The sequence below is a fragment of the Pseudorca crassidens genome, chromosome 6, assembly GCF_039906515.1.
Source record: "Pseudorca crassidens isolate mPseCra1 chromosome 6, mPseCra1.hap1, whole genome shotgun sequence".
Taxonomy (NCBI): domain Eukaryota; kingdom Metazoa; phylum Chordata; class Mammalia; order Artiodactyla; family Delphinidae; genus Pseudorca; species Pseudorca crassidens.
In genome coordinates, this window is record NC_090301.1 from 33,398,029 (window position 1) to 33,412,025 (window position 13,997).

General features: G+C 42.6%; 1 protein-coding gene across 1 annotated transcript in view; it reads right to left on the reverse strand.

Moving 5' to 3' along the window:
- Window positions 1-2,372: 2,372 nt before the first annotated feature.
- KIAA2012 (KIAA2012 ortholog) overlaps window positions 2,373-13,997 on the reverse strand; it is a 111,813-nt gene continuing 100,188 nt past the window's right edge. The window contains 6 exon segments of the mRNA XM_067740979.1: window positions 2,373-2,511; window positions 4,388-4,607; window positions 5,431-5,600; window positions 6,245-6,417; window positions 8,432-8,814; window positions 10,318-10,432. Of these exon segments, the coding sequence (XP_067597080.1) occupies window positions 2,373-2,511; window positions 4,388-4,607; window positions 5,431-5,600; window positions 6,245-6,417; window positions 8,432-8,814; window positions 10,318-10,432 (1,200 nt within the window).

Here is a 13,997-nt window from a genome sequence, read left to right on the forward strand (position 1 = left end):
TAGTACTGTGATGACGATCATGACTTTGAAGCCCTGAAAGTTACTGAAGTGCCTTCTGAATTAAGGATTTAATTAAGGCCATAAGACCTTTTTAAATACCCAGTGTTGTTTTTTTTAAAAACTTGATATTCCTGTATGGTGCATATATATGATACAGTTACCCAATATGTTGAATAAATGGGCACGCCAAAAATTCTTAATTGATATTGATAATTTCAGTTTTTCCCTTAACAATTTACAAAATGTTCTGTGCTTAGTTAAGGTTTGGTATATTTTGTTTATATTTTCTTTTATTTTTTATATCCTCTCTTTAAACTGTATAAAATTAAAATACCAAATTAGTTCCTTAATTAGAGGGCTTAACTTTTTCTTTTAAATCCTTAATGAATCACAGAATTCAGTATATCTGTGCATATACATAATCCTATTTCATATTATTCCAAATAGAATGTCATCTAACTGCATTAGAAGAGCGAATAAGACCTATCTCTAATGCATTTTATAAACTGTTATAGTTTGAATCCCTTCTCAAGTCCTCTATTGAAAAATAATTGGCTTGCCTTATAAATTCTTATATTTGACCCTAACTGAAAAATTATTTGTATTGTACATATATAGTCTAGGTAAATTAGAGCTTTTAGACCATTACCTGGCATTTATCATTATATTTAAATAGTAACTTGGAGTCAGACCCATTTCTAGAAAGTCCTCATTGAGTTGCATATTTCTGTCAGGCCTGAGTCACAAACCTCATAGGCTATTTGAACTATCCAGAATGTGTGAATATGTAGTTTGGTATCTTAGCTTTGTTTGCATCTCTTTCTGAGGGCTCTCAGCATTTAGGTGGTGGAGCTTAACTATAATATAATTTGGGGGATATAATTTTCTTGATTTTAGTTTATTGGATTCTTCTAAATGCTTTGCAGTCTGCTATGGTTAACTGAAAAATGCGCTTATCTGGTTAGTAGTGCTGATAAAACAGGCTTTTCACAGCAACAATTTAATAGAATATCAGATTTGGAAGGGACCTCGAATACCATTTAGTGTAGCCTCTCTACCTGGTGCTTGACTGCAACATCCTAAATTTGTAAAAGAAGGGAGAAAATAAAATCAGTAATGGTAATTTCCCCCGCAAGGATGTTTTCCTTGAGTGTTCTTTCTTCTCGGTTGAATTATTTGAGGTGCTCCTTTCTCACCTAAGTATTATTGAATGAATGAATGAATGTGCAAGTAGGATCGACAAGTTTGAGAAAAAGTTTTAAGTGGCATATTTAAATTCACTGATAGCCAGTGTTTTGGCCATTTTATTTCTATTTAAAGCAAGTGTTTGAAAATAAGCATCAAATCTAAGCAAGTCCAGTAACACAGCAATACAGACTCAAAATTAAGCTTCACTTTTGGATTGTGGAAGCGCATTTCCTGTAGAAAGCACCTTACAAGCATTAGTGGGAGATTTGAGGGAATCATCTGCAAATACTAAGTTTTTTTAGCTGTACACAGTGAAGTATAGAATAGGGCCAAAGGAAATTCGTGGGAAAATTCAGGTTCAGATACTGCTTGCTTTAACATCTTTTTACATATCTTATTTGCTAAAGGTCCTTCATCCCCTTTAATGATCAATCTATGATAGATACTTAATCAGATACTTACTGATATTAAGGAGATGTTAAAGACATTATCTAATCAAGACGCTTATAGGATCAGTGTGATTTAAAAAATGGGGAAATTATGTGAGTGGCTGGTTTTTCAAGACACAGGAGCAAAACTTCAAGATCGGTTAATTTTCTGGGCTCTAGAATACAGTGTTGTCCAACAGAACTTTCTGTGAGGATGCAAATGTTCACCTACAGTAACCAGTAGCCACATCTGGCTATTGAGCACCTGAAATGTGGCTAGTGTGACTGGAGAACTGAATGTTTTAACTTACATTTAAATAGCTACCTGTGGCTCCTCTTTGCTAATTCAGAACTATTGCATTATAGAATTTCCATTTACCTACAGCACTTTCAGAGACACTGAAATGAAATACTTCAGCTACCCTGAGATTATGTTAATGTCTTACTCACTGAAATTAAGCTGAAATTTACTGAAATTCAAACAAATTATGAAATTATTGGCTAATTTTAGGCACCAAAGCTTCTGGATTTACGTGGTTCCAGAGAACATAAAGGATTTAGGTGTGTGACAAGTTTGACTGGATTGAGTAAGGTTTGGGTGGTGGGGAGGGAGGGCCTAGAGTGAAGTGAAGGGTGGGGTGAGGTGAGGTGAACCAGATGAAACGGAGCTAACTGAGCTCAGGATGGAACTTCATTACAGAAGCAAGTTACTCGTCTTCTGTCACCACCTCCTAACTTTTTAGTTTTCTTCTAGTCTTAAGGTCTTGGTATTTGTAGGAACTGGAAGTAAGATTAGACCCATGGTCTGGAAATGTTCTGTGTCCACTGTAGGCCATTGGCTTCCTTACAGAGTTCTTGGTGGAAATGAAGATGTTTCTTCAAAGCAGCTTTTTGCCTGAGGAAACAACCCCACCCGCAATCACAATACTGATTAAGCATCCTAGAAATTGTCCTTGTAAGCTCGTGGAAGAATTTTGGATTTCAGTCATCATCAGACTTGGGGCTACTGATCTTGCATTTTAGTGGAAGATCATACTCTGTTCATTTAGTGACTTTACATATGAGGTTTAGAGTATCATGATCCTCCTACTAGGAAAGTAAAAGGAAAGGTGTAACAGTTCTTAAATTTGTATTGCTGGAAGGGACTTCCTTGTTTTGGAGATGAAGAAACAGGCCAGAGAAGTTAAATGTACCTGGGCCAATGTCACACAAGTGAAGACGAAATCAAGCTAGTTGGCATCAAGTTCTCCTAACCCTTGCTGGAATGAGGCTCTTTCACACCCCTCATATACCCCTTTAATTACTTGGTTTTTTGCCTTCACCTACTTGGATTAGTGTTGCAAAATTGCTCAACTTCCCCTCGTACTACTTGCCAGTTTTCCTTTTGTGGAAAACTGCAACTCCAGTAGCTTGCTGTTGGTTTCAATAGTTATGAACCCAACCCTACTGCTATGATACATGGAGCACGTAATTTTGAAATTGAATCAAGACTTCCCTAATGATCTGTTTTGTAATTCGCGTAACAGCTGAGGAATGTTTCAGGAGAGGAACAACTCAAGGTTAGGTGGAAAACCTTGAAATAGAGTTGTTCTGGCTTCCTTCTTTTTCTGGTCCCCTAAAGAGTATTTATGAGCTTAGATTAAGCTTAAGTTTTAGAAAATTACTTTCAAGGGGTAAATTGTTTACAGTTAAGATTGGAATTGTGGTTTTCTGTGTTGGGCTTCTTTACCCTTCACTTTTAATGGTTCTAAAGGGGGATGATTCTTGCCTTTACTAAGAGGGGAAATTTATGATATAGCCACTACGGAGGACCTGGTTTTTAAAGAGTCAATTGAAACCACTTCACTCAAGAGATTCTATTAGCAGAAAGATGCAGTGATCATAACTATTGCAAGAGAACAAATGGGGAAATGCTGCTGGCCCCTGATGGCTGATTCTGGGCTATTTCTCCTAACAAGGCCTACCTCTCTGACTTCATCTGGAATATTCTTTGTGCCTTGTTCACTTCATTCCAGCCATGCTTGCTTTCTTTTATTCTTCCACCATGCCAGCCTCATTCCTTTCTTTGAGCTTTTGCACTTGCTGTTAACCTACTGGAATATTTTTCTTCCAGATGTTTATGTGGCTAACTCGTTGTCATTCAGGATTCACCTTATGTATCACCTCTTCTAAGGTGTTACCCTGGCCGATCCGTCTGAACCAAACCTCCTGCAATCCTATCACATCTTTAAAGAATTTCTGAATAGCATTTATTGCCAGCTTAAAAAATCTTTGTTTAGAGTCTGTCTCCCCACCCCCACCCCTAGAATGTAAATGCCGTGGGAGAAGAGACATCTGTCTTGTTTACTCCTGAATTCCCAGTGTCCAGAATAGTGTTTGGCACATAATAGGTACCCAATAAATACTTACTGAGAAAGGTACTGGTTCAGGACCAGGGAGTCTTAGATCTTGTCCTGGTACTGCCCCTAAGTCACTGTTAGCCCTAATCAAGATCCTTCTCTCTGGGACTTGGATTTCTCATCTGTGAACCAGAGGGCTGAGATAGATGATCTGTAAACTCCCTTCTAGCTTCCATATGAGTTCTTTAAGCCACCAAGAAATTCTGTGACCTTTGCAGCAGGAGAATCTCTATTTTTTAGTTCTTCCAAACCATGCTATGGGAAGTGGGAAAACTTCACGTGCCCAAAGGCAGTGCAAAGCTAGTACTAGTAGCAGGCAGTCAAGCCTTTGAACAGTCCCACTACTGCAACTGTTGCCCAAATAGCAAATACCTGGCTTGTTCCTGGACTTGTTTCATGGCTTCCTCCAGAGCCAGCCTTGCTGCTTCCTCTTCCTTTCGCCGTCTGTCCTCTGCTTCCAGCCGAGCCTTCTCTTCTGCTTCCTGTTTCCACTGCTGATACTCCAGCCATTCTTCTTCAGTCATTTCCATCAGGCGCTTTTGTTCTTCTGCTAACTGCATTTCCAATTCCTTCTGCCTTTGCTTCTCTGCCTCTGCAGAACAGAAAGGCAGGTAGGCTCAGCAGGGGTCTCATTATTGGGGAAAACAACTCTCTGATCTGACTCTCAAGTCTGTGATTCCCAGGGACTCCCAATGAGATATTCTGTAGCTTACCTGACAGCAGGTTGCCAGATCCTCTGTGGGGATTACCTTGGGTTAACTTACTAATTTAAGAGCCCTTTATCAAGCACCTACTATGTGCAGTGCACTGTGTGCAATGAATACAAAACCTTGGGGAAGAAGTTTCCAGAGCCTGGTACGTTCATGGGTGGTATGCAGATGGGTTGGGGACAGGTGTCACAGCAGGGTCTGGAGAAACTTGGTGCTTACTCAGCTGGACTGACCAGTCTACAGAGTGTCATCTGTTAAAGTGCTTTCCTATTCCTCAAACGTGAGGCTGTAGAGATTCCACACATCACCTGAAAGGCTGCCCTGAAGCTATCCAGATGTTTGACTGTTTCCATCTGCTAGGGAAGGACGCAAGGAGCCAGGGCTATGTCTCCAATTTAGGCATCTTCTGAGCAATGCTGGAAGGGCAATGAGAGGGGCAGGGTCCCACTTCAGGAGATTACTGAATTGGGAGTGGGACCCAAAAGTCATTTCCACAAATGAGTCTTTCTTGTTTTGATCTAATAACTCACTAGAGTCACACATATTAAATCACTTTGAAAAAAATCAGCTTATCCATTTAGAGTGCTTCACACTGAGACCTAGGATAGGAATAACTCTGGGGAGAGTCAAATGAACACCCACAGTGGGATAAATATACTTCTGTCCCAGATAGATGGGCGTTGCAGAGAGCTGAGTCCCCCTCACCAGCCTTCTTGGCTTCCTCCCGCTGCTTCTTTCTCTGCAGTTCCTGCAGCTTCCTCCAGAACTCCTGTTGCTGCCGAGCTCTCTCTTGGACCATTTGCAACTGGAGCCACTGCTCTTTCTCCTCCTTCTCCTGCCTCTGCTGTTCTTCCTCGAGTGTCTGTTTCCTAAAGCTGAGAAAACCCACAAATTGGTCAGGGAAATGGCAGAAAACACTGTCCTTTTAGGACACGCCGTGCCTCTGATGGAGGCTTTGCTGGCTGCAGGCCACACGGAGCGTCCCATTCAGAGGAGACTCGTTTTCTAAGGGAAGCCTAACTGAAGAGCAGAAGCAAGAACACAACAGGCCTGGAACTAGAAGCCTGGAAGTTTCAACACAGCTCTGTGCTCTGGTGCGGGAGCCTAAGTTCCCAGAGCCTCATTTTCCATTCTTATCAAATGGATTTTGAAATTCCTGTCTCACAGTGTTGTTGTGAAGATTAAATGAGCCCAGAGGCCTATGGAAGAGCCTAACACAATGCAGACACATGTGGCAAGAGGCGCAACAAATGTTTGCTGGACTGGATCTCAAAGCCCTCCTGGGAAGATCCTGTGAACATCTGTCTGGAGTAACCCTAGTGGTTTAAGACACCACATCTTATCTTTGGTCCAGATTGTCCCTGGGATAACCAGGATAGTGAAAAACGAGACGTGCTGTTTTACTTCAGGGCATGAGCCTCAGAACCAGCTTTACCCCTAGTGGAAGTCAACCCTTGCCTTATCTTCTGCTTCCTATCGTGGCCGTGGCCTCCGTGGCCGCCGTGGCTGCCCTACCCACCGGATCTCCTGCGCGCGGTTCCGCGGCTCCAGCTCCTCCTTCATCTTCTCTGCCCGCTCCAGGTGCTCCTGCTGCCTTCTCTTCCTCTCCATCTCCAGCCGTCTCATCTCGGCCCTCTCTGCTCGCAGCCTGGCCCAGGAAGCTTTCTCTGGCTCCCTCTTAGCGAGGAGGGCCTAAGGAACCAGAGTGTTCTTAGTGCAAGGGACGTACGCTAATCACGGGGACCTTGTATCGGCAGCGAGCCGTCCTCCACCCACGGGATGTTGCCTCTAATTAGAGATTAGGTGGTTTCCACACTCTGACCACAGCTGTATAAACTCTGCCACCACTGGCCTGGGCTCTGGGATCTGATCGACCTGGATCTAAGTCTCTCTCTTACTTGCTTCAGAATTTGGGGATAACTTAATTTCTTGGATATTGTCTTCCGTTTAGCTGGCTGTTACCAGAATTAACTGAAATAGTGAAAGAGACAACATAATGTCTGGTACATCGTTTGTCTAGATGCACGTTATAACCACCCAAGGAGCTTTTAAAAAGTACTTGAGGCCAAAAGCCCCACCCAGACCAATTAAATGAGAATACCTAGGTGGGAGGCCTTGGTGGGTTTTCAAAAATTTAATTTAATTGTTTTCGCCACGCCACAGGGCTTGTGGGATCTTAGTTCACCCACCAGGGATCGAACCCAGACCCAGCAGTAGAAGCTTGGAGTCCTAACCACTGGACTGCCAGGGAACTCCTTTTTTTTTTTTTTTAATATACTTTTTTCTTGGTGGTTTAAAAAACATATTCCAGTGATTCTAACGTGAAGCCAGGGCTCAGAACCACAGGTTCTAGATAAAGGCTGTTTTAGGGGCAGACTTATGTGTAGATGTGTCAAACTCATATTTAATCCTATGCAAATCCCCTTTTTCAATGAAACGTTCTCTTGGTTCCTGTGAAGAGCATCTTAGCTTTCTTTTTCTTCCTGATGCCTCCTCCTCAGTCAGAAATATCCTCATGAGGGGAACCTTGAATGGCAGCTCTTCCATGGGCACTCTGTGTATCCAGCTTGGGGTGGATACTTCCTTGCTTTTTAGCCTTTACTGAGGCAGCATGGTACTGTGGATTGACAATAAATCTAGAAATCCTGAGTCTATAGCAGGCTCAGAAAAGTTCTGCCCACAGCTTAAAATTTTCATCTGCTGTATAAAGCAGAATCCTATAGTCTAGGCAGCTGGGAAGATTGAGAACTAGTAAGGAAAAATCTTTCTGAAATCCTTTTTGGAAGACCACAGGCTGTAAAATAAATAAATACACAATAATTGAAAATAGTGACAAGAGCTCTGATTTTGGAGTCGAAAGATCTAAGTCTTGGCTCTACCACTTGATGGTTGTGTAACTTCTGGCAACAAACATCCAACTCTTTTAAGCCTCAGCTTCTAGGTCTGTAAAATGGGACGAATCATACCTGGGTCACAGGTGTGGCTGTAAAGATTAAATGAAATTCAGCAGAGTTGTACCATATTTGCATGTAACTTATGCGAGTTTAACCATAGTGGTTTAGCTGTGGGTACGTTTGCAGTGTTTAAAGAAAAGGGAGATAGATGTGTGTGTATAAGTTACCCATGGCCCAGAGGTGTGCCGCAGAAAAGCAGATTAGGAATGGAGGAATTTCTGCAGCTTTTGAGAGGCAAGCAATACATGAACTCCAGGCCAAGTCAAGAATATGTGCTTGGGGCTTCCCTGGTGGCGCAGTGGTTGAGAGTCCGCCTGCCGATGCAGGGGACATGGGTTCGTGCCCCGGTCCGGGAAGACCCCACATGCCACGGAGCGGCTGGGTCCGTGAGCTATGGCCGCTGAGCCTGCGCGTCTGGGGCCTGAATTCACCTTTCCTTGTAACTGTGAGGCCTGTACCTCTCACAAATGGGTGCTGTGCCAACTTTCTGCTCTTTAAGGGTGGGTACCTGCCCTAGTAGTTTGAGAGCCTCACAGAATACATCATTTCAGAGGGGCTTTGCCACCCTGTGTCTTTGATCAGATCTGGCTTCTTAAAGGGTCAGAAGGTACCAAAGTAGAACAAATAAAGCCACTATGTAGTAGAGCTGTTTCAGTAACTGCAATGTAATTCAGGGCAGTTTTTCCTACCTCTTCAGTTGCACCAGTGAGGACTGAAATCCCTCTGGCCAAGGTGAGAATATTGGACCCTACCTTGGAAGGGTCCTTATGGCTTCCCTCTTCTTCAGATTCCATGTTTCCAGGGACAGTTGCAGTCTGGGTGGGCGATGACCTTCCAACTATAGAAACTTGGCTCTCAGGGGCATCAAATTTGGAAGAAAGCCAAGGGTCCTCTACAACAGAGCCTGAAGGAAAGAAACTTCCATCTGAGGTGTCTTTAGTTTTCTTAGAGTTAATGACATCAGGCCCACTCAGCTCTGCTACTATTTCCGGATTCCTTTCCTTCTGTGTCTTTCTCCTTTTGACTCCAGGTTTTTTTCCTTTGGGAATTAGCTCTGATTTCTTTTTGACTCCAGGTTTTTTTCCTTTGGGAATTAGCTCTGATTTCTTTTCAGCCTTTGATTCCTTTGACTTTCCTGGGAGAGAACAATGCAGGATAGAGACATAGCTAATAAATGTGATCTCTGCGTCCTTTTCAGTAACTTTAAAACTTCCGTGTGCAATGGAATCACCTGGGTGCAGGTTCCTGAGCCACACCCCAGAGTCTGATTCTGTAGGAATCTGCATTTTAACAACCACTCCAAGCGTTTTGAGAAGGGTAGTCCATAGACTACCCTTTGAGAAACTGCCTTATCCTACTTGGATCAACTGTAATTCAGCAGTCTTGCTACTAAAGAACTTCTGATACACCCTGACCTATGGTGGGGGTAAGACTCTCTGGAGGGAAGACCTATAGGTACAGCTGGAAAGTCATGCCTCAGGAGTCTAGCTTGAGGTTGCAGCTTTGTAACCTGGTAAAGTTTAAACCTTCCATACTCTTAAGGCCTTTTCCTCAATTCTCCTCTGGGGCCACAAGTATTTCCTTCCCCAGTCCTGCCAATGCTACCTAAGTTACGGGTGACAACGATGTAAATTCAGCAAGACTTTAAAAAGCAAACCTCAAAACTAGATCTGGATGAACAACAAGGTCCTACTGTAGAGCATAGGGAACTATATTCAACGTCCTGGGATAAACCATAATGGAAAAGAATATAAAAAAAGAATGTATGTGCAGAACTGAGTCACTTTGCTGTACAGCAGAGATTGGCACAGCATTGTAAATCAACTACACTTCGATTTAAAAAAAAGAAAAGATCTGATCCAGGTAACTATCCAATGTCATCCTTTTTGACAGCCTTTGATTTATTTCGAGGGTCTTCATATGGCCGGGAAAGAATGAGTGTAGGTTTTAGGTTAAAGAAGGTCCTTAGAACACAACATTGTAAATCAACTCTACTCCAATAAAAATTAATTAAAAAGAAACAAAGAAAAGAAAGTCCCCAGAAGCATAGGAACCTGAATTCCTTGTGAGGTGCAACACAAGGAACCAAGAAGAAAAATGCCAGCTGGAGTAACCATTCAGAGCATGTTGCAACCTTCCCCTTCCCAAATGCTCTCACGGACCAATTCTCAGATTATGACAATTTATTATTCACAGAGGCAGTGTTTGAGAGTTATGAGTTTGGAATCAAATGACAGGTCCAGACCCTGGGTCCACCACTTTACCGTTTGATCTGTTTGATGTTACGCAAGTCACCCAGCCTCTCCACGTGATATAATAATAGCGCTTACTTTATGGAGCTGTGGTGGATATTTCATGACGTCATAAATGCAGAGCTCCTAATTCAGTGGGTATTCATTTAATAGGTGTTAGTGTTATTATTGTAATTTTCTCTCTTGGTGATTATAGGTCTCTAGAGTCCCCTGGTTTCCTCTATCCTTATCTCCCAAGATATTGACATGAAGTAAGGCTGCAACACCATCTTAGCTGTGGTAGTCAAGGAGACTCAACACAGATCGTTTGTCCCATAGGATCCATGCTGATTCTCCATGGCACCTTCTGGCTACCATTAGGTGTGTTCTCCTGGATGGTCCCTTACCAACAGCAGCCTCTGCTTCCCCACGGAGCTTTCCTTCTCTCTCCCTCTTGGGTGCCTTGGACTTATCTGTCTTGGTTCTTCTCTTTCTCTTGGCTTTGTCAATCAACTATATCTCCTAAAGGTGAAAAATTAAGGAAAGGGAACATGATATATGTAGAAAGCAAAGAAAAAAAAAACCATCAAAGGGAGATTATGTTGGGAATTCCCTGGCAGTCTAGTGGTTAGGGCTTGGCGTTTTCACTGCCGGGGCCTGGGTTCAATCCCTGGTCAGGGAACTAAGATCCTTCAGGCCCTGTGGCATGGACAAAAAACAAACAGGACTTCCCTGGTGGCGCAGTGGTTAAGAATCCGCCTGCCAATGCAGGGGACATGGGTTCGATCCTCAGTCTGGGAAGATCCCACATGCCATGGAGCAACTAAGCCTGTGCGCCACAACTACTGAACCTGTACTCTAGAGCCCGCAAGCCACAACTACTGAGCCCATGTGCCACAACTACTGAAGCCCATGTACCTAGAGCCTGTGCTCCACAACAAGAGAAGGCACCGCAATGAGAAGCCCACGTACTGCAACAAAGAGTAGCCCCCGCTCGCCACAACTAGAGAAAAGTCCACGTGCAGCAATGAAGACCCAACGCAGCCAAAAATAAATAAATAAATTTATAAAACAAACAAACAGAAACAAAAGAAAACAGAGATTATGTTGAACAAGACAGAATGGCTTAGAATGGAATTCATATGGGTTCCATATGAAGCAGAAGAGTGATATTTATTTATTTATTTTAAATTTTATTTATTTATTTATTATGTATTTATTTTTGTCTGTGTTGGGTCTTCTTTGCTGCATGTGGGCTTTCTCTAGTTGCGGCGAGTGGGAATGGGCTTCTCATTGTGGTGGTTTCTCTTGTTGTGGAGCACGGGCTCTAGACGTGCAGGCTCAGTAGTTGTGGCATATGGGCTCTACAGCACAGGCTCAGTAGTTGTGGCGCACGGGCTTAGTTTCTCCACGACATGTGGGATCTTCCCAGACCAGTGCTTGAATCCCCTGCATTGGCAGGCAGATTCTTAACCACTGTGCCACCAGGGAAGTCCCAAGAGTGATATTTAGAGAATGTGGAGCTTGTAGGGAGATCCTAAGGTTCAGCCTTTGATATAATTTCAGTTATAATTTCATAAAAAGAAAGAGAAATAGAATATACTTTATGATCTGCCCCCTTTTTTGTTTTCTTTTTCCTTTTTTGGCTGCACCGCACAGCTTGTGGGATTTTAGTTCCCTGACCAGGGATTGAACCCGGATCCATGGCAGTGAAAGCCCGAGTCTTAACCACTGGACCACCAGGGAATTCCCTGCTCCCTTTTTGATGCTAAACCATCATCTACAGAGCTGGACCAAAGTGAAGCATTTTTCACCTTTGATAGATTGCTGTTGCCACAATTAATGGTTAACTAGTTTAAATCAAATCAAAGCCAGCTCTATTCACTGCTGCATCATTTCCTAACTTTTGGGAAACTTCAAGCATATGACCGCAGCCATGTCAGTCTTCACCTTTCCCCATGGGCTGAAACAATATAGAGTTTCTTCCTAAGAGAGGATGGCCACGACTACCCACTCGGTACCTGTGACGTTGTGACATAATAAGAAATATATATTTGGTCTTCGTCGCTAGCCTCTGACACAGAACTCCTAAAATTCTTGTACAGGCATACCTCAGAGATATTGTAGGTTTGGTTGCAGACAACTCCAATAATGTGAATACTGGAATATAGCAAGTCACATGAATATTTTTTTTCCCCAGGGCCTATGAAAGTTTTGTTTACTTATGTAGTCTATTAAGTGTGCAATAGTGTTACGTCTAAAAAAACAATGTACATACCTGAATTAAAAAATACTTTACTGTTAAAAAAATCATCTGAGCCTTCAATGGGTCATAATCTTTTCACGGTGGAGGGTCTTGTCTTGATGGCCACTGACTGATCACGATGTTGGTTGCTGAAGGTTGCAGTGGCTGTAGAAATTTCTTAAAATAAGACAACAATGATGTTTGCCGCATTGATTGACATTTCCTTTCGTGAACAATTTCTCTGTAGCATGCAATGCTGTTTGGTAGCATTTTACCCACAGTAGAACTTTCAAAATTGGAGTCAATCCTCTCAAACCCTGCTGCTGCGAGTAGATTTCAACTCAAGAAACCAGTTTTTTAGTTCTAGTTCTCTTGCTATTTTGACCACATCTGCAGTTACTTCCTCCACTGAAGTCTTGAACCCCTTAAAGTCACCTATGAGGGTTGCAATCAGCTTCTTCCAAGCTCCTGTTAATATTGATGTTTTGACTTCTTTCCATGACTCACAAATGTTCCTTTGTTTTTTGGCTGTGCCTTGCAGCTTGCAGGATCTTAGTTCCCCAACCGGGGATTGAACCCGGACTACAGCAGTGAAAGCGCTGAGTCCTAACCACTGGACCATCAGAGAATTCCCCACAAATGTTCTTAATGGCATCTAGAATGGTGAATCCTTTCCAGATGGTTCTCGATTTTGCCCAGATCCATTAGAGGAATCACTAGGTATGGCAGCTAGAGTCTTACGAGATGTATTTCTTAAAAAAATAACACTTGAAAGTTGAAATGGCTCCTTGACATGTGGGCTGCAGAATGTTGTGTTAGCAGACATGAAAACAACATTAATTTTGTACATCTCCATCAGAGCTCTTGGGTGACCAGGTGCATTGTCAATGAGCGGTAATATTTTGAAAGGAATCTTCTTTTCTGAGCAGTAGATCTCAACAGTGGGCTTAAAATACTCAGTAAACCGTGTTGCTAACAGATATGCTGTCATCCAGGCTTTGTTGGTCCATATACAGAGCACAGGCAGAATAGATTTAGCATCATTCTTAAGGGCCCTAGGATTTTTGGAATGGTAAATGAGCATTGACCTCAACTTCAAGTCACCAGCTGCATTAGCCCCTAACATTCAGGCTGTCCTTTGAAGCTTTGAAGCCAGGCACTGACTTCTCTCTAGCTCTGAAAGTCCTAGATGGCATCTTCTTTCAGCATAAGGCTGTTTCATCTACATTGAAAATCTGTGGTTTAGTGTGGCCACCTTGATTAATTATCGTAGCTAGATCTCCTGGATAACTTGCTGCAGGCTTCTCCTCAGCACCTGCTGCTTCACCTTGCACTTTTGTTATGGAGACGGCTTCACGCCTTAAACCTCAAGAACTAACCTTTGCTCGCTTCAAATTCTTCTGCAGCTTCCTCACCTCTCTCAGCCTTCATAGAATTGAAGAGAGTTAGGGCCTTGCTCTGGATTAGGTTTTGGCTTAAGGGAATGTTGTGGCTGGTTTGATCTTCCATCAAGACTACTCCAACTTTCTCCGTATCAGCAATAAGGCTCTTTTGTTTTCTTACCATTCATGTGATCGCTGGAGTAGCAGTTTTAACTTCCTTCAAAAACCTTTCCTTTGCATTCACAACCTGGCTAACGGTTTGGTGCAAACGGCGTAGCTTTTCGGTCTCTCTCAGCTTTCCACATGCCTTCCTCACTAAGCTTAATCATTTCTAGTTTTTGATTTAAAGTGGGAGACGTGAAACATTTCTTTTTACTTGAACACTTTGAGGCCATTGTAGGATTACTAACTGGCCTGATTTCAGTATTGTTGTGTCTCAGGGAATAGGGAGGCTTGAGGA